Source organism: Ipomoea nil, unplaced genomic scaffold (genome assembly GCF_001879475.1).
Source record: "Ipomoea nil cultivar Tokyo-kokei standard unplaced genomic scaffold, Asagao_1.1 scaffold0321, whole genome shotgun sequence".
NCBI classification, from domain to species: Eukaryota; Viridiplantae; Streptophyta; class Magnoliopsida; order Solanales; family Convolvulaceae; genus Ipomoea; species Ipomoea nil.
Window position 1 is genome coordinate 20,485 of NW_017616749.1, and position 20,002 is coordinate 40,486.

Below are 20,002 nucleotides of genomic sequence, written 5' to 3' on the forward strand. Positions count from 1 at the left end.
TTCCTTATCATTTTCAATGGTTAACTGATGCAGAGAAGTTAGAATAATCAAACAGGTTCTTATTCCTTTATCTATTTATAGTTACTCTGATGAAATCTTGTGTGATAATATCCCAATGCAGGCTGCTCATATCTTGTTAGGTAGACGCAAGCTCTCAAACCACCCTCGAAGAAAGAAGAAAGCAAAGAGAGAAAAGTGGAACTTCCATGTTTGGAATTGAAATCACAACTCCAATCCTCTAACTCAGTTTGTAGCCAAACAAAAGGACCACAATCAGTGATACAGTGGAAAGGACCAGCCCATGGTGTCAAAGTGCAACCTCTCTTGGTAACTAAAAATGACAGTAAGCAAGAGAAAAGAAGGGGAGTCACTTTCTACTCACTTTTATTTCAAAAGGATGCATTAAAATTCTCTAGATTTCTTTGCCATATTTCTATTAATGCCTTACTTGCTAGATGTGTTAGAAATTTGTTTGCCTCCATACATCCGAGATTCCTTAATTTTGATTTTACTAAAACTTTATTTGATAGAGAATAAGGAATCACTGGGAAGTTATAAGGCACATTTGAAAAGTTCTTATGTGAAATACTACTTGCTCAAGGGGTTTTGGTTCAAAGTCAAAGGGATTGGCACTTTTTGTTGTGTTTTGGGTACTGATTTAATTGTTGATTCACATAAGGGGCAATTTGGTTTTCCAAAGAGTGATGATGTTTTGCATGAATATTTTCATTGGCCAAAGAAAAAAAAGATGTAGAATCTTATGTTCATAATTGTGCTACTTACCACCACAATACATCTAAATCATTACTTGATAATTCCATGGATTTTGTGTTTGGTTTAGCCTTAAGCTCTAGGAGGAAAGTTGTTGTGCTTGTTGACAATTCAAACAAGATGGCTAAATTTAATATGTCTCATTTTGTTGAACTATTACCATTCATAATGTTTAAATTCCATGCTGTGTCATTAGACTTAATTCCCTTACTTGTTGATTGTAGGATGATGATTGGAGCTGCTCGTGTCAAGCATCCCATGAAAAAGTTCCATGAACGTGATAAAACACAAAGTGAGCTTGCTAATTTGTCTTTCATTGAAGATTTGGATTCGAGGTCGAATCTTTTTCAAGAAGGGGAGAATAATAGGTACCAGCTCACACGGAATCCAATAAGGGAACATAGTAGGCTCATCAGAAAGCCCATAACTACATCTTCAAAGCAGCATTGGTGGAAGAATCAAGGAAGTCCAATAATAATTCCATTCGATAGAGGAAAGTATTATAGTGGCCCGGTTCAAGTGATGTCACGGATCGAAGACAATGTTTAGAAGATTCGAGGTCGAATCATTTTTCAAGAAGGGGAGGATGATGCGGCCTAACATAATGAAGATCCATCAAGAGCACCAATTGGGCCAATCACGTGGCCCAAGTCCAATCAATTAAGGCAACTCTTAATTGGTGATGTTCAAAGATTGTGGAAATCCAAGTCAAGCCCATTTGCAAAAGATGAAGAAGAACTCAAGGCCTTTTTATAATTGTTTAAGTGCTGATTTTGGAGATTAAATTAGGCCCAAATCACATTTTTATTTTTGGTCATCATTATTTTAAATTGTTTGGCGTTAATTAGAAAACACTAGTTTGTATTTAGAAAGGATTCCTTAAATCCCTTTCTAAATAGGACTATATCTACTTGCTTTCTAGATTAGGTTTAGGACTCTTTTTGTATTTAGAAAAGGATTCCTTAAATCCCTTTCTAAATAGGACTATATTTACTTGCTTTCTAGATTAGGTTTAGGACTCTTTTTCCCATTGTATTTAGGATTACAATGCTGCCCTATACCTATAAATAGGGTACATCCATATCAGTTTTAAGGAAGCTTTAATTCAATAAAATTCATAAGTTTTTCTTTACTCTTGTGTAAGAAACGTTATGGCTAATTGTGGACTCAATTAGTGGCTAGTCGTGGACTCGACTAGTAAATTGATTCGTGGACTCGAATCAATCTTAATTTCTTCAACCTTAGATTTAGGTTCGTAGACTCGTTTTTGAATCGAAGAAAACTAAATCCGACTCTAGTTGATTAAAGATTGCAACATCGAGGTACTTGAAGCTACAATGGGATTCTTCCAAGTCTTTGAGGATTCAAGACAAAGGGTTTCTCGTGAGGTTTAAGGTATTTCGATCCATCTTTATCTTTATATTAAGAGTAATCTTGGGGCAATACTCCATCTTATTTGAATCTTGGACTAGGTTCATATCAGTGTGGAAGATTTGGGGTCATTTGGACTTGAACTTGGGCTTGAAAGTGAATTTTCGTGAATGCTGATTTTTGGGCCCTGATGTACCCCGCGGGTACTACCACGGGTGGAGCACTACCCGTGGCCCCACCCGCGAGGAACATATGTGGGGATTGCGGGGATTTGTTCCCCGTGATCCTTTCTTCTTGGAATTTGATGTTTTGACCTCCCGTTGATGAATTATTGAGCTTTTGTGAGTCTTCTTGATGTTTCGTATGTCTAGAATGATGTGATAGGAATCCATGTTAGGATTTGGCGTCTTGAATCGTGCTAAGGGTCCAACCTTGTGATTCGTTGGGCTAATATGAGTCTCGAAGGTTCGATGGAACCATTTTGGTTACCCGTTTGATATGCGTGCTAGTTTTGGTGTCATTAATGCTAGTATGTATTGTTTGTCCCTTTTCTATCGAGGATTGGCAACTCGTGTTGCCAACCATGTCGATATTAGATTGAGGTCCATTGTTTTTCGTTGAGTATCGTTTCATGTCCTTCATTGAAACCCCTTGCTTGGATCCCTTGATGTGATCTTGTGTGTATGATTATTCCTTGATTAAGCTATTGTTGAGTTTATCCTTTGTTGTACACACTTTGTGTGGAACCTAGGTGTTGTTGTATCTCTAGATTCCGTGTGTATTGACTCTTCTTGAGATGATGGATTGATGTGATGAGATGATTGAGATGGTAAAGTGGACAGTGTGGGGACTTATGTGTGATTGCATCCGGTAGTGGGTTTTTTTTTTTTTTTTTTTTTTTTTTTTTTGTGATTGCATCCGGATTACCATTTGGATACTTTACTTGTGGGCAACATGGGAAACTTATTCAAGTTGCCAGAGATGGTAACTAACCCGTTGAGCTTGGAATCTCAATAGGGGGTGTATACACTTAAAGTTGCTAGCTCTGCTTCCATTGGGCTGCGGTCCTTGTCATTGCGATGACACTATAGCATGTGATCCAGGTCGTTGCGATGACTACGTGATACATGATTGATGATTTGGAGTCCTCCACACTAATCCACTATGAATCGAGCCGTGGTGCTGACTCCACGGTATATGACTTGGTGTGATGGTTTCCTATGTGGACTTGGAACTCGTTATGGTGTGAATCTGGCTTTCCATTGCTTAAGAGCATGTCTATTGTGAATCCTTCGTTGTGTGTCGCATACTACATTTGTTGTTGAGCTTGTTGTTTGTGGTTCTATTGTCTTGTTGAGTATGTTGGTCTTTGACCTTTGTTGTGAGGGATTGATGAGTCTATTGATGTTTCCTCTCCCGACTTTAAAATGATATATATTGTATTCCCAGTTTCAAACACTTTTGATTATATCTATGTATATTATGATACTTAACGCGTGTTGATGGGTTACTAGCATTATTCGCTGACCAGGTGTTATCCCCATGTTTTACGGGTTTTGAGTAGATGCCGAGCGTGCTAGATGTGGACGCTAGATAGACTAGCTCCCATGTTTAGACGTTTATCTTTTGTTGGCCTGTGTGCCTAGATTAGTGGCCTGTGTGCCTAGACTAGTGGCCTGTGTCCCTAGACTAGTGGCCTGTGTGCCTAGACTTATACTGCTTAATGCTTTTTGATAGTCTTTAGCCTGTGGACCCATGGTTTAAGGGTGTGGCATAACATCTCTCCGATTTTAATTAATCCTCCGATGTTGTTTGTCTTGATGAGTAGTTGTTTACCTTTGAAATTAAGTTTTAAATTTGTTGAAAATCGGGGGTGTTACACGCTTCCTCGAGTTGGCCCACTTTGCACGGATGTTGGTTCCCACCGAGTTGGCTAAGGTGGAGAAGTTTGTTGTGGGGCTCAAATACGAAGCCCGGAAAGCTTTGACGGTGAGCAAGCCTAGGATGCTGAATGAGGCCTATCTTAGCACAACAGACCTGTACCGAGTGCAACAGCTTCAAAGGGGATCCATTGAGTTTGCCAAGATGAGAAGTGAAGGAAGTGGATCTCACAGTTTCTAGAGGCCAAGGCAAGATTTTAGAGCGAGACCCGCACCTCCTCAGTCTCAAGGATCGACTCGAGCCGAAAGTGGGGGAAAAGGGAAACCTTTTGGATGTAGGAGATGTGATAAGGAGCACATCGGGAAGGATTGCCAAGGTAACTTGCTCCATTGTTTCAAGTGCGGAAGAAGAGGTCATAAGGCTTTTGAGTGCCATCTCCAGTCTGACCAGGGAGCGTTGCCATCTAGCACCAGACCCAGTGGACCCTTAGGAGGGAGTTCCAGTCGTGGCTCGGGTGGGACAAAGCCTTCGGGCAGAGTGTTTGTCATGAGCAGATCTCAGGCTGAGGCCGAGGGCTTAGTGGATGAGGAGAATACAGGTATCCTTCTTGAGCCTACCTTTTTACCTTGATAGTGTACCCTTTTGTATGATTCCTATACCTTTTGTGTGGTTATCCTTGTTACCTTCCTTGAGTGAGTTATCCTTGGTGGTGTGATTGTTCCTTTTGAGTGGTTAACCGTTACCTTAAAGCTTAGAAGGGCTAATTTTTAGGAACCCCTTTAGTAATTAAGCTTTAAAAGTTGGGAAAAGTTTAATTTGTAACTAGCAAGTTTTGAACCTAAGTCTCCAAATTTCCAAACCAACCCTGAACCATTTAAACCAATTGTGTTTCTAGAACTTTATCCCACTTAAATTCCTTTTAACCTTTTACTCTTAATCTACCCAAAATCCCCAAATTAAAGGGGTTCCCCAATTTTTCCCAAAACCCTTATTTTCTCCTTCCCCTCTACCCGTGAGTAGCAGCCAAACCCCCCACCACCACCCGACGTCGTCCCTCTGCTTGTCGATCGCCACCACCCATCGCCGCCGATCACCGCCCGTCACTGTCCGAAGTCGCCGCCGCCTCACCGCTGCACCATCGGAAAACCGCAGCCGAGAAGAGAGAAAAAAACAAAAGAGGGAAGAAGGATTTAGAAAGAAGTTTGGGTCTACTTTGTCTTGGACATTTTGCATCATGCCTAGAAGGTCTAAGACCGCGAGAAGAGTGGAATGGGTGGATTCCCATTACTCGGTTTTGGAAGGTAAAGCTTTTGACCCCGACTCTTTTTCTAGTTCTATGTTGGAATTGTTGAACTACTAAGGATTGTTGGATGGGTATCTCGCGATTAGGACCGAGAACTACCCGAGTTTGGTGAAGGAATTTTATCGTCACATGAGTGTGACAAAGGACGGGGGAAAGTTGGAAATCACCTCTAAGGTGGGAGGTATGCAAATTTCCTTGACCGAGAAACGGTTGGCTCAACTCTTGAGTTTGACGACCACTGGAGTCTCACAGTACATTGGTGACTCTTGGATCGAGACAAACAATATGAGTTATCAGAATTATTTGAGCTTTTTGTTGGGAAGGACAAGTGGTTTTACTCATGCCACGAGGCCAGAAAAGAAATGGCTTTCTGCTGAGCAAAAGATTCTGGTAATGCTTGTTTCAGATTGCTTGTTGCCTAATAACAATAAAAGTAGCTTGTTGGGTAAATTGGAATGCACCTTTGCCTTTTGTTTGAAGTACAAAGTGAAGTTCAACCTGCCCTCCTTGATGTTGCAAGACATGGACTACTATAGGGACCATAATCGTAAAAGTCTTCCCTACGGTATGGTTTTGAGTTGGATTTTCTTGAAGAAAGGGGTGAATGTTGAGGGTTGTGTGCCCAAGCCTGTGGCAAAATGGTTTTAAATGCCACTAACCTCCGGAGCTGCAATCTATTCCAGTTGGGTAATGGTGACTACATCACTCTAGAAGAAGTCGCCAAGAAACCCCCTGCGAGAGGAGTTCTTTGGTTGAGCAGCTTGAGATCCCCGTTGGGAAGCTGAATCAGGTGGTGCAGAGTTTGGGAGGGGATGCTGGGGATGAAGAAGAAGAAGAGGGAGAAGAAGAAAAAGTAGAGGAAGCTGAGGAAAGCGACCCCAAGAGCGAGGATAGCTTAAGAAGGAAAGAAGTGAGGACGAAGAAAGAGCATGAAGCCATGACCCATGAGGGAACGTGTGGTGGTCCTCCTTTGATAGCAGAATCGGATGATTGAAGAAGGTTTCTCCTTCATGAAAGCTCAGTTGGTTACCGTTAATCAGAGGCTGGATGTGTTGGAAGCTAGTTCTAGCCGGGGTAGAGCCGAGGAAGCTTCTGACGAGGATGCCGAGGATTCGGAGGATGATTCTTCCTAGGCCGGAGTTTGGGGTAAGCTCGTTTCTCCTCTTGTTTGTTTTGGTTGCCGGTTTGTTGGTTGTTGCTTGTTTAGTTGGGTGTTTTGTGGTGCTCTCTTATTTGCCTAGGTTGTTAGCTTGTTGATTAAGTAGTTTGTTTAGTTGCTTTGCCTCGTTCGAGTTTAGGTTGCTTGCAATTTAAGATTAGTGTTGTGACACCCCGTAAATCTAAACACTAATCGAGGATTAATTGAAGAATTAATCCAAATTTCCTTGCTAATCCATTTCTAAAAATCCTGAAATTTGATAGTCGAGGGACTAGATTTTGACTAGTCACTTAAGTCAAAAGGTTGTACCTTGTGCTTCTTGAGTTGTGCCCTTGTTTCCTTGTCTTTCCAACATTAGTAAGGGTAAATATGTCTTTTCACCTATGAATTGTGATTCAAGCTAACCTAGCAAGACTCTCTCATTTCATTCATCCTTTCAACCTAAAACACAAACACTCTAGCCTCTCTCTAAAATAATTTAGCTTCTTCTCCAAGCAAGAAATTGGACTTCCAAACCATGCAAGATTTTCTACCAAGATTCCTACTTTCTCCTTCTTGAGCATAGGAAAGGGTAAGATCCTTAGCTTTTTGGTGTTTTTAACCTTCTTTTAGGTGTCTTTATCGAAAGTTAGGATTTTTATTGTGTTTTGGTTTGTGTAAGAAGTTGGTGTGGAAGAGGAGCTCTAGGAAAGGTTATTAAGGGTGAAAAGAAGAAGTTATTAGGCTACAAAGGTAACCCATGCTATACAAAACTTATTTTCTTACTTATATGATGATTTTTGGCTTCTACTTGTGATTCTTGTGTTGATTTGTGAGATTTGATGTATGATCTTGTGGTGATGCATGTTTAGAGCTACTTCGTAGTGTTCTTGAATGCCATTGCTTGGCTATTTCTTGGGTTCAAGTCATATTATTGTTGTGTGTGAAATTTTGGGTGTTTTGGACTTGAACTTGGCCTTGATGTTGATTTTTCCCGAAGGGAAATTTTGGTGTACAGGAGTGTACCCGCGGGCCCCTACCCGCCGCCCCATCCGCGGGGAACTGGTGCCTTGTGGGTGTGTACCCGCGGGCGGAACCGCGGGTGGAGGTCCACCCGTGGCCCCACCCGCGGGGTACATCGTTGGTGTTGTGCGGGGATTTGTTCCCCGTTATTCTTTCTTCTCGGTATTGATGTTTTGACCTCCCGTTGTTGATTTATTGGGCTATTTGTGAGTCTTCTTGATGTTTCATATGTCTAGAACGGTGTGTTTGGAATCCATGATAGGATTTGGTGTCTTGAAATCGTGCTAAGGGTCCAATCTTGTGATTCGTTGGGCTAATGTGAGTCTTGAATGTTCTTTGGAACTAATTTTTGTTTACCCGTTTAACAAGCATGCTAGTTTGATGTTGATATGCTAGTATGTGTGGTTTGTTCCTTCGTGTTGAGATTGGCAACTTGTGTTGACAGTCATTTGGTGTTGGATTGTAACCCTATGATTGTTGAGTATGGTCTCATATCTTTATTGTGATCTCTTGATTGATTCCTATGATGTGATCGTATGCAAATCGTTGTACCCTTTATTGATACTCGATTGAGGCTATTGTTGAGCCTTAGTCTTCTGGGTAATGATGATGACCTTGTGTGACTATGATTGAGATTGGTGGTTTGTTACTTGAGCTTTGCTCACGAGTTTGACGGTTTTGTGATTGTGAAATTAATGGTACCCTCGTGTACTGAGAGTTTGGCGGTAATGTGGGTGGTGTAGGTGGGGGGACGACGGTCCCCGGAGGCAAAAGGTTGGACTCAGAAGTACAGGGTGTCACTAGGAGGTAACAGTTGGAATTGTGATAAGGCCAGGGGTAGCCATAAGGTTGTTACAGCGCATAAGGTTGGAACTATGAAACTTGTGACATGTAGTTGTCACCGTGTGAATGTGATTTCCTTGCTTATGAGCATATCTTGATGTATTCTACCTTGTGATCAGTAGGATGCATCCCGAGTTGTGTTGTCTTTCATGTTTGTGGAGCCTTGAAGAGATCTGTCCCAATCTGTACACTCCAATCTGTAATCCGTGCTTTCCCACCAATTTTTGGTTGGTTGTAGAACGCTCAAAATCTGTTTATCGACGACCGTTAGCATTCTTCTCCTCTCTCGCTCTATAATCCTGCTATCAAGATCTTTGTCCGAAACTCTAAAATCCAACCTTTAATCTCAGATTGTTTACCCATTTTTTGCTCTAGAAGGCTCTAAATATGTTTATCGCAGTGTTAGATAAGTAATTTACTTATCTCAACATCACTCCCCGACATTCTACACTAAATTCGCGAATTTCATTCTAAAAAATTGAACCCTAGATGGTTTCTCATTTTTTATTATTCGGCTATGTTGATTTCGCGATGTTAGTTCCGAAACCTAGAAGAAAACCCTAATAGATAAGTATATTTGCTTTTTTTTTTATTTATTTCTTTCTGTTTATGCTATTTTTTGGTCATTTCATTACATATTTTGTGATGCATGTTAGTTTAACTTTAGATCAGTGTTGGAAATGAACTAACAGAATGCAGTCGTACAGTTTGTTAAGTTTCTTATGCCTGCTTTGATTTATTAGTTTTCAACTCTTATACTTTGATGTATTTGATTTGTTTTAGTCATCTTTAGCATTTGATTCCAATTTTTGCAATCAAAGTTAATTCCTTTTTGAACAGATAGTGGCAATTTGGCTTAACATTTTATTTAACTCTAAACTTTACTGCAATTGCATAATCTTCTCATTTCAACATTAATGATGAGACGATTATTATTATTAAAAAATTTTGATCTCAAACGCATAATCCATCCGTGTACTACGACTCTATTCTCACTTCTGTAGTAGTAGTACAGTACAGTAAAGGAGGGATGACCAGATCGAACTAAAAAAAATGATATATCCACTAAAATCATGGTAACAACCAAAATATAATCAATTAGATAATTATACACCAAAATTTTAAAATAAGTACTACAAATACACATCAGGAACACTGACTAACTTGGAGAGAAATAAATCCTAAATAAATTTAAAACATGTAATCGTACATTAGTAAAATCAATCTCAAAGAAAGATGATAAAATTTGAATAAATATGCTGATGGCATTGTCATTTACTTACAGTTTGTTTCTCCTGCAAGAAGCAAGTCAAAAGTAATTGAAGATTTGAAGCTCTTGAATCCGGTATGGTAACTGATCCCTTAAACTTCATCATGACTGTTTGTCGTGCATTATCACCTTCTGACTTCTTAAACTGAAAGCCTTTTTGTAATTCAGACTTATAAATGCAATTCTATTTACCTCATTACAGGTATAGCTTATAAAAGTGAATATTAGCTGGATTAATATGTTTATCATTACAGGTATATCTTAAACCATTCAGTGGGGCAAAAACATTTAAAACTCAGCATATGTGTACTCAACAGTAGCACACTCTAAGAAGAAATCTAATTTCCAGGTATATCTCCATTACATATAAACTAAGCTAGGCATTAGGTACAGATCTTATATATGTTCTCTGGTTGCAATTTGTAACTTAGTTATATTAGTATGTTTTCTTTTATTTTTGTGATCAAACATGCAAATTAGTTGGATATGTTTTCTCAAAAAAGTAATATTTATATTGGAATTAAATACACTCAAATTTAAAAAAAAAAAAAAAAATAAAAAATAAAAAAAAATAAAAACCATGAATACAGGAATTTAGAAGGTTCTGGTATATGCAATGTCTTCTTTTAATAGAACTAAGCCTAAATAGATTATACAATAGATAATAGAGAATTTGAGTAAAAATCATAACCACAGTAGGTCCAAACTTTGAGTGAACTAATGGCAAGAAGCTTGAATAGTCTATAGACCTGCTTCTTGTAGAATGTTTTACACCACATAGTTCTGTGCTTCTACTATACACAGTAAAAGAAAAAAAAAACAAACAAACAAATTTTCAAGTTATTTAATGCAGAGTTGATATTTGTAAGTGGTAATAAATTGCTGTTAATTTATTTTTTTCACTGATTGCTTACCTCAACTTTCTATGTCTGTAAATCCTTAGGAATGTCTTCCAATGCTTCACAGTCCTTTTCATCAAATTCAGACATCTGTTGCATAGCCATCCCCCGTAATCCTCCAAACTTGAATGTAGGACAATCATTTCCCTATAAAAAAAAAAGAAAAAAAAAAGTACTTAGTAAAAGTAGAAATATTGAAACCATAAAAGAAACAAAAGAACACAGTAAAAAAAAATTACCTTGAGATACTTGGCCTTTAATTCAAAAATGCTAAAATACCAAGGTCTTTTAGGAATGTTTGCATGAACATAGGTGCCCTATAAAGAAAGAAAAAATTATTTTCAAAAAACAGTTAATTATTTGTAGGTACAGTATAATAAAATTACCTCCATGTCGTGAAGACACATTCTTTTACTCTTTATCAAATCTGTGTTTTGGCGTTCAGGTGCACTATATGTTTTTATATGTACTTGAACAGAGGTCTTTTCCTAAGAAGTAGAGGGAGCCATTTTAAGGGTTGATTGCAAGGAAAGTCTGGAAACACGCAGGGGTTAAATGAAGATGTGTGGATTGTTAGTATGTTGAATTTATAGAACACATTTGAAGGCTGAAGAGTTCGAAATGTAGGTGGATTGAAGATTGTAGAGTTCCAAAAAAAACTATGCCATTACTGAAGAGCAATAATGGCTGTGCACCGAAAACTGAAACGCCAAAGTAGAAAAGGTGCTGATAGTTTTGAATTGATTTGAATCGATCTTAATTTATTTCTTTAATTTCTTTAATTTTCGTTTTATCATAAGACCAGACCCATGTGTATTCAAAAAATGTATGTATATGAATAATTAATGTGTTGAACCTCTACAATGCTAATTATTCGGAACAACTTCCCACAAGTTGGAAAAACCAAAAAGGTTGCTAATTATAGCTTTAGTATTCCATTCAAATACAAACACATTTATTTCTTAGATTCTAGTAGCAAATAAATTTGAATAATTCAACTGCAATATTCACATTGACAAAACGACATAGTTTTGACTGGAAGGGAAATTGAAGCCATGTGATTGGTTGAAATCTTATAGCTTTAATATATCTACTATACTAATAAGAGCTCAAGAGAGTTAGGCCTATAATGGGTAGAAAAAATGGCAGTCAAATTTTTAAATCAAATGAATAGCTCAGATTGATCAGATTTTAATTTTTCTTTGAGATTTTCTAATTTATCCTGAATAAATATGATTATCCATTAAATTTTCCATTAAATGTTATCTTTTCCGTAAATTTCTGTTAGTTCACCATTAACGTACTCATTAATTTCAATAAGAAATGTCTTAGGTTCTGATGGATTATACACTAGGTCTGGGCCACATGGACGGCCCAAGAAAGCAACTGGATCAAGGAAGCCCAAGAAGGATACTCAGTACGGAACAACTCAAGAGTTCGCTAAGGATTGAGCTTATTAATCCAATATAATTAGAATTGGACTCATTATTTCTTATATAATAGAATTTGATTTTATTATTCCCAATGTAACTAAGACTCCCAATATGAGGCAGTCTAGAATTCTTATTCCTTACAGGGCTCTAGGCCCAAAATGTGTATAAATAGACCCATCACATAGAGGAGAAGGGCAGAACTTTCAGTATTCATTAGCAATACTCTTCAATACAATATTCCTATATTTTTGCCATATATTTTTCCTATATTTTCCTATTTTCTCGTTATTCTAAACGGTAGTGTTGGCCTGCCGTTGACTGCCCAAAAAGTCATAAAACCAACATTGGCGCCGTCTGTGGGGATCGATACGAAAAGTTTTCATTCGTTCCTCAAACCCCTGAAAGCATGGTAACCACACGACAAAATAAGGGAACTGGCCGACCGGTCACTGGACCCGTCAGAAATTCGAGAGAAACCCTCAGTCGACCCCCCTCGCATGTACCATCCGGTCGGCAGATTCCCCTTGAGAGGGAGGCCGAACTGGGAGATCCCCGAGAAGAGGAGGAGGTCCACTAGAACGCACGCCCACCGGCCGTCGGCGTCCCACGGACCCAACTAGTGGAGCTCCCACCCGAGATAGTGGAGGCCGCTGCACGCTTCCTAGTGGCCCTACATCACGGCCAGAACACGAGGGCAGAATCCCCAGAACCATCACGGATAAATGACACCACCCAGGTAGTCAGCGAAAATCAACCACCTAAAAGAGTACAGAGATCGGCTCCACCCCAGGGACACCATCGCGCAGTCTCCGTTCTCGACCATATAGGGCCCCCAAATCAGCAGACAACCGTCCCACAGCCTGACCTGGGAGACACCGCGATAGAAAGCCCGCAGCAAAGAGCCAGACACAACCCCCAACGACGAGTTGAGGCCACCCAGGCCACTGGTCCTCGCACAGAAAGGACGAGGGTAAGAGATCGCGACAGGGAAAGAATTCTGCAAGACATGATGGAGGGCAGCGGAAAGACTCCAGAACTTAGCCTGGGGAACCGAGATCAAGAGATGGCGAAACTTGCCATGGAAGTAAGAGACCTCCAAAGGAAGGTTGAAGGTGGAAGAGACCGGCCAACCGCTCCATCTCTGTTATCTGCCAGTCCATTCACTATGAGGATCCAAGAATATCGTGCACCCAGAGACTTCAAATGCCCGACGATGCCTACTTACGATGGAATGGAGGACCCCAGCGATCACCTGGTAAGGTTCCAGGCAAAGATGATGGTAATAAGGGCAGAAGACCCCATGTACTGTCGTGCCTTCTTGTCAACCCTGGGAGGGGCAGCGCAGTGATGGTTCCTATCTCTAGCACCGCGGTCTATCGACCGCTTCGAAACCCTGGCCGAAAAATTCGTAACCTACTTTGCGAGAAGCATAAAAACAAAGAAGCACTTCATGGATTTGACCACCATTCAACAAGGAGAAACTCAGACACTAAAGGAATTCTTAAAAAGATGGTAGAAAGAGGTACAAAGAGTAGAAGACTTGAACGACCGAACGACTCTCACTTTGTTCGTGGAGGCCCTGAGATCAGGTGATCTGTTCACCAGCCTACGGAGGGAAACCCCAGAAACGTATACACAGGCCATCCAGCGGGCCAACAAATACGCAGAAATAGAAGAGGCTTTGCGACAAAAACGAAGGCGAGAGGCAAAACGCCACCGCGATGAGGCAACAACGCGTCCAACGGACTGATCGTCCAAATGGGAAGACAGACCCAACATCGACTGAGGGCTACCCCCCTCGACACAGAGCAGTCCCCGCCTTCGGACCCAAACCAGTGCATGAGGTTCGACCGGCCCTTCCAATGGAAAAAAAAAATTGAGAAGACACATTCAAGGTAGCTCAAGAAGCTCTATCAATTGTTGGAAAATAATCTCGTGCAGTTAGTTACTATGTACAATAGACTATTATAGTATCGTAATAAAGACATCACTTCAATTTAAAAGAGTATCATGCTTAGTTAGCTCCTCGAATGTCCTCAGAATTTTGGCAGTTAAGACTGTAGAGGTGGATTGGTCGCCCCAACTAGTCACCCAAACTGGTCACCCCGACCGATCATCTAGGCGGACTAGTCATCTAGGTTGGTCATCCCAACACTCAGTGGTCGACCTATCTTCCCACCACATGGTGGTTGATGGAACTTCACACCTCTTAGTTGTCAACTCGTCTTCTCACCCCTCGATGGACAGTTCACAACCAGATCTCGAAGCAGTAATCAAATTATGGTAAAACAAGCAAAGATGACCATTAGAAGGATGAACCTGACAATATCAGGTAAAGGAAAGTCTAATAGATGACAGGGTGTTAGGGGTAAGGGGTCTAGTGTAGGGCCTAGGGGTTATAGGAGAGAAGTCTAGTGAGTATAAAGTTTAGTGTAGAGTCTAGGAGTCATCAGTGTATAAAGCATGATCAACAAAAAGTGGTTAAAAGGAGTATGGGATATCATAAATCTAATAACGAGAGACGTTCTCAAATAATATTTGGCGGATGGGCATACCAGCTGAGAACGGGAGACGTTCTCAGACGTTCTCAGTATGGGATATCATAAGTCTAATGCTAAATGTTAAAGTCTAAGGGGGTGTATTCAATAATGACTTTTGTAGAGTTTTAAAGACTTTTAAAATGATAGATTTTAATAAACTTTGATTGACTTTCATAGAGTCGTTCAAAACTTTTTAAAACTTTATAAGACTCTATAAAAATCTATACAAAAACATTCATAGACTTTTATCAACTTTTTATTTTAAAAAGTCTACAAAAGTCATTGAAATATAATTCTAAATTGAATACATCATTACAAACTTTCAATGATGTTGATTATTATCATTTATAATTTTCTGACAAAACATTTATAATATATCATAAAATTTTCTTATTTTGTAGTTCTTTTCCCACATCAACATTCTCAACATTATTATTTTTATTCATTATTCCAAAAGGTTGAACCCCAACCCTAAGGGCCCCCCACACCCCGGCCTGACAGAGCATTTGAGAGGATGTAAATCATGGTGACTCAACTGAACATGAACCATAGAGGCTAGACCGGTGCTCACTGCGCCCCAAGAAGCACCCCTCACTTTAAGAGGTTGCGATCCCGAGTCATTATTCCAAAGTTTCACCTCTATGACCAGTTGAGCTACCCATGCGGGCCTATTATTTTTATTCATAGCAATAGAAGAGTAGAAGATCTCAATAACTGAGGTAATTGAGTCCAAATCTGATATTGTATTCTATAATAAAAAAATAGAACTCTAACCACAAATCCTAGTGTAAGAATCTCCTCAAACAATATTAGTATATATTTAATATTTTATGCTTTAATTTTTATTTGCTCTCCCTTATGTCCCGTATTTGATTTCAAGCATACCCATACAATTATTTTATTGATAATTATAATCAATATTGACTATATTATCTTTCCTTTGTAAATTTAAAATTACCAATTTAAATACGCAAATTCAACATTCAATTATCGACAATTCTAATATAATAATCTTACCTCGATATACTTTAAAACACTTATTTAGAAAAAATTTGGCATTATCCCACATTCCCACCCTTGATAGCCTATGGCTATTAGGTTGTCCTTATCCGGTTATCCCTATGATAATCTCTTATTTTCAAAAATTTCACATTATTAAATTTGTGATTCTTTTTACTATTTTTTCCTGTCTTCTCCGGCGAGTCGGCGAACGGAAAACGATGTGCACATTGGAGAAGCGAGGAAACATCTTCATCCTCACCCTAACAGGCGAAGGCGAGCACCGCTTACACCCGACACTCATCGATTCCATCACAGCCGCCGTCCGCCGCGCCCGCTCCGAAGCCACGGGCCCCTCTGCTCTGATCACTACGGCGCAAGGGAAGTTCTTCTCCAACGGCTACGATCTGGAATGGTCGAAGCAGGACATAGAGCGCCGCGGCAAGATTATGTCCTCTAAGCTCCGCCTCCTCGTTGAGGAGCTAATCAACCTCCCCATGCCCACCATCGCAGCCGTCACTGGCCACGCATCCGCCGCCGGCTTCGTGCTCGCACTCTGCCACGACTATATTCTCATGCGCCGGGACCGAGGGTTTCTCTACCTGAGCGAGCTCGATATTCGGCTCAGGCTTCCCGCCTGGTTTATTGCGCTCATGAAATGTAAAATTGGCTCGCCGGCGGCTCTCCGAGAAGTGGCTCTGACAGCGGCGAAGCTGACCGGAGACATGGCGCTGCAGAAAGGCATTGTCGATTCGGTGCACAATAACGCAGATGAGACTCTGAAAGCAGCTGAAAAATTGGGGGAAGAATTGGTGAGAAGAAATTGGGATGGAAATACGTATTCTGGTATAAGGACAACCATGTTTGCCCAAGTATTGGAGTCGCTCGAATCCGATGAGACCGTCGGAGACTTCGGCAAAAAGGACGCCAAGAAGACCGTCTCCCGACTGTGACTGTATGTGAGTTAGTTCTTCATTCTCAGTTCAAGTGATTTAATAATGTGATGAGCTTAGCAGTATAGTGATTATGGAATAAATTGTTGCATTTCTATCTCACATATTTCAAAAAGTGTGTACTGATTATGCATTTATATGTGGGAAAATTGCACTTTTTCCCCCTGAGTTATATACCTATAGCATTTTTTCTCCCTGAATTATTGAAGTGGCTGTTTTTCCCCCTAAAATGTTAAATGGACATATTTACCCTTAAACTAAATATTTAATTTATTTTTTTTCTCCAACAAATTATTACCATAATTTGGTTCAAACTAAACAAACACTATAGCAACCAAACCGAAATATTCCAATTACAATTTAGAATCGAAATTCGATATTTAGAGTTTATTAAAATCGTGAACCGGAACGGACGGTTCATGTTCCGAACTGAAAAAATAAAATACATTTATTGTTGAATTTAGACTATTTTAAAATAAAAAATAAAATTTTAAAATAAAGACGGTTCAAAATCGCGAATCAGATCTGGAACCGCCGGTTCACGGTTCAAGATTCAATTTTTTTGATACATAATTTTAATAAATTGACATTTAAATATTGGGTTCTAGATATGAATTATAACCGTAAACTATTAATTCGATTGCTTTAGTATCCGGTTCAATTCAAACCGAACCGTGGTCATCCCTACGTATACGCAATAATTTGTTGGAGTAATAAAATAAATAAAATGTTTACTTTAAGGGTATAAATGTCAATTTAATATATTAGGGGGAAAAAGCACCACTTTTAGCATAATTGAGGGGATTAATGTGCTTACCTAAATAATTGAGGGGGAAAAAGTGCTATAAGTATATAACTCAGGGGTAAAAAGTGTCATTTTCCCTTTATATGTGGATTTTGGTTTTCTTTCTATTGTCTATTGTGTGAAATTGTAAGGTATTCAACATGAAATTATCTATGGGTACAGGTCGGGATGAAGATTATTCTAGCTGGAGGTTCTGGAAGTAAAAGCTTTTACACATAGAAATCATGCTTAGGATGATGATGGTCAATGTTCTTGCAACGAAAAACTTACTACTTTCTGCACTTCCTTTGTATAAAATTGATATGAAGGTTCAAATAAGATGGAATATTGTTTCAATAATATTATCAAAAGTAAAGATAGAGATGGATCAAAATATCTTTGACCTCACGAAAAAACTCTTAGTTCCGAATCCGCAAAGACTTTGAAGAATCTCATGGTAGCTTCAAGTACCTTGATGATGCAATCTTTAATCAACTAGAGTCGGATCTAGTTTCTTCGATTCAAGAACGAGTCCACGAACTTAAATCTAAGGTTGAAGAAAGGAAGATTGATTCGAGTTCACGAATCAATTTGCTAGTCGAGTCCACGACTAGTCACTAATTGAGTCCACAATGGACTCAATTAGCCATAAGGTTTCTTACACAAGTGTAAAGAAAAACTTAAGAATTTTATTGAATTAAAGCCTCCAGAAAACTGATATGGATGTGCCCTATTTATAGGTATATGGCAGCATTGTAATCCTAAATACAATGGGAAAAAAAGTCATAAACCTAATCTAGAATGCAAGTAAATATAGTCGTATTTAGAAAGGGATTTAAGAAATCATTTCTAAATACAAACTAGTGTTTTCTTTTTAATTCCAAACAATTTAAAATAATGATGGCAAAAAATAATAAGGCTGATTCGGGTCTAATTTAATCTCCAAACTCAACACTTGAAACAATTATAAAAAGCTTTGAGTTCTTCTTCATATTTTGTAAATGAGTTTGACTTGAATTTCCACCATCTTTCTTCATATTTTGTAAATGGGTTTGACTTGAATTTCCACCATCTTTGAACATCACCAATGAAGAGTTGCCTCAATTGTTTGGACTTGGGCTTTGTGATTGGCTCAATTGGTACTCTTAATGGATCTTCATTATGTTGGGCCGCATCATCTTGATGTTGTTTTTGAGTGACGAGGGAAAGCCGCAGCCAATATTTGAGGGCCGTACTAGCCTTGTGACTCTAACCGTCAAAGGACCACAAGGAGGTAAACCAACCTATGTTGTCGATCGTGTATAACCTTGTGGTTACCGAGTCAACAACCTAACCAATTTTGCAGGGTTGCCCCTAAATTCTTGATATTTCAAACTTATCAAGCAAGGGATTACATCAAATTGATGATTGGCAATGGTTTTCTTCTATGTTTATCTGGATCTGCAGTTCATATATTACTAATATGCTATATAATTAAAGCACACACAAAAAATAAAGCACACAAAGGAAGCCTGTGAACAGATAAGCTATACCATAATATTCGATGAGGATACAAAATGGTAATGTTGTCTAAGTTAAGTAAAATATGTGAAGGGATGGCCTCTGCTAATATTATCAATTTGGAAAAAAAAACACAAATTCTTGAATCATCATACCTCATCAAAATTCTGCGAAAATTTTGCACAAGGTTGCTCTGTTCTTTTGTTAAATTTGTTGGTATTTTTTTGGGTATGACAATCACCCTTCTTGACGTGGTTAGTTATGATATACATGCTAAGATGAATGATTCAGAACATTTGTATATGCTTGGAAACTGTTGGCATCTTGTCAGTATCACACTATCACCTAATGACAGATGAAGTCACAAGATGGAAGTTGATATGATGTTTTATTTTACTTAAAAGTTATGCATCTTTGCGAGGCAACAGTTAAACAAAGAGAAAGTGCAAGATTATTCATTGTCATGCATACATTCCAATCTCAGCATTGGGATCAATGAAAATGATAGTATTGGCAGTAAGGGTAGAAAGAACAAGGGTGATTATATTGTAAATGACAAAGTTCTTGTCTGCTGTGAAGATTACATATTTTGATTGTCTGGTCATTGGTGTAAATTTTATTTCAAGCATGATGTGTTTTGGATTGTGTATTTGTTGTACTGAAATGAGTATACTATGGCTACTATTGTGAAAATATTAATGTTCTTTTGATCTTTTGATACCTTGACACCAGGATTCTTAGAATCTTAGTATATGTTGTTTTGGACTGATCTTTTCTGCTTTTACTTACTCTTACAGCCGGCCATTTTTTCTTCTGTTTTTTTGTAGATGTACTTGCTCAGTTGCTCCATGCTCTTGCTGTCTATAAAGGCTTACTACAACTTCTCAACTTACAGGCAGCCCTGCAGGCCAAAAGACACAAAGAGACTAAATCCCATACCAGCTTTCAGTTTTCTTCGCTCTTCTCCCAAATACTGCATACTGAACCATTGAGCTAAGCCCGTGCTGGCTAGTTTTCTTCGTTCTTCTCACAGAGATGTGCACACTGGAAAAGCGAGGTAACATCTTTGTCTTGACACTAACTGGCAATGATGAGCACCGGTTACACCCGGACCTCATCAACTCCATCAGGGCTGCTCTCCGCCAGGCCAGAGCAGAAGCCACAGGCCCGTCGGTTTTGATAACCACAGCACAAGGGAAGTTCTTCTGCAATGGCTACAACCTTAATTGGCTCTTACAGGACACTGCTCACCGCTCAAAGATCATGTGCTCCCTGGTCCAACGGCTTGTGGCTG

At 39.2% G+C, this 20,002-nt stretch overlaps 1 protein-coding gene across 11 annotated transcripts; it reads left to right on the forward strand.

The window, feature by feature from the left end:
* The first annotated feature begins 15,619 nt into the window (after positions 1 to 15,619).
* On the forward strand, positions 15,620 to 19,714 carry LOC109171562 (enoyl-CoA delta isomerase 1, peroxisomal-like). Of its 11 annotated transcripts, XM_019320611.1 has the most exons (3): positions 15,620 to 16,424; positions 18,720 to 18,726; positions 19,533 to 19,714. In XM_019320611.1, exon 1 carries the CDS (start codon positions 15,693 to 15,695, stop codon positions 16,422 to 16,424), a length of 732 nt encoding a protein of 243 aa, XP_019176156.1. In that variant the 5' UTR covers positions 15,620 to 15,692; the 3' UTR covers positions 18,720 to 18,726; positions 19,533 to 19,714. The 11 variants fall into 11 exon arrangements, with proteins under 11 accessions (XP_019176156.1, XP_019176151.1, XP_019176154.1 ...); XM_019320606.1 differs by lacking the exon at positions 18,720 to 18,726 and having other exon boundaries at positions 15,620 to 16,434; positions 19,532 to 19,714; XM_019320609.1 differs by lacking the exon at positions 18,720 to 18,726 and having other exon boundaries at positions 15,620 to 16,434; positions 19,536 to 19,714.
* Positions 19,715 to 20,002: the final 288 nt, after the last annotated feature.

What these genes read in the sequence shown, in the direction of transcription:
- LOC109171562 (XM_019320606.1), top strand. Translation starts at nt 15,693, where the DNA reads ATGTGCACATTGGAGAAGCGAGGAAACATCTTCATCCTCACCCTAACA.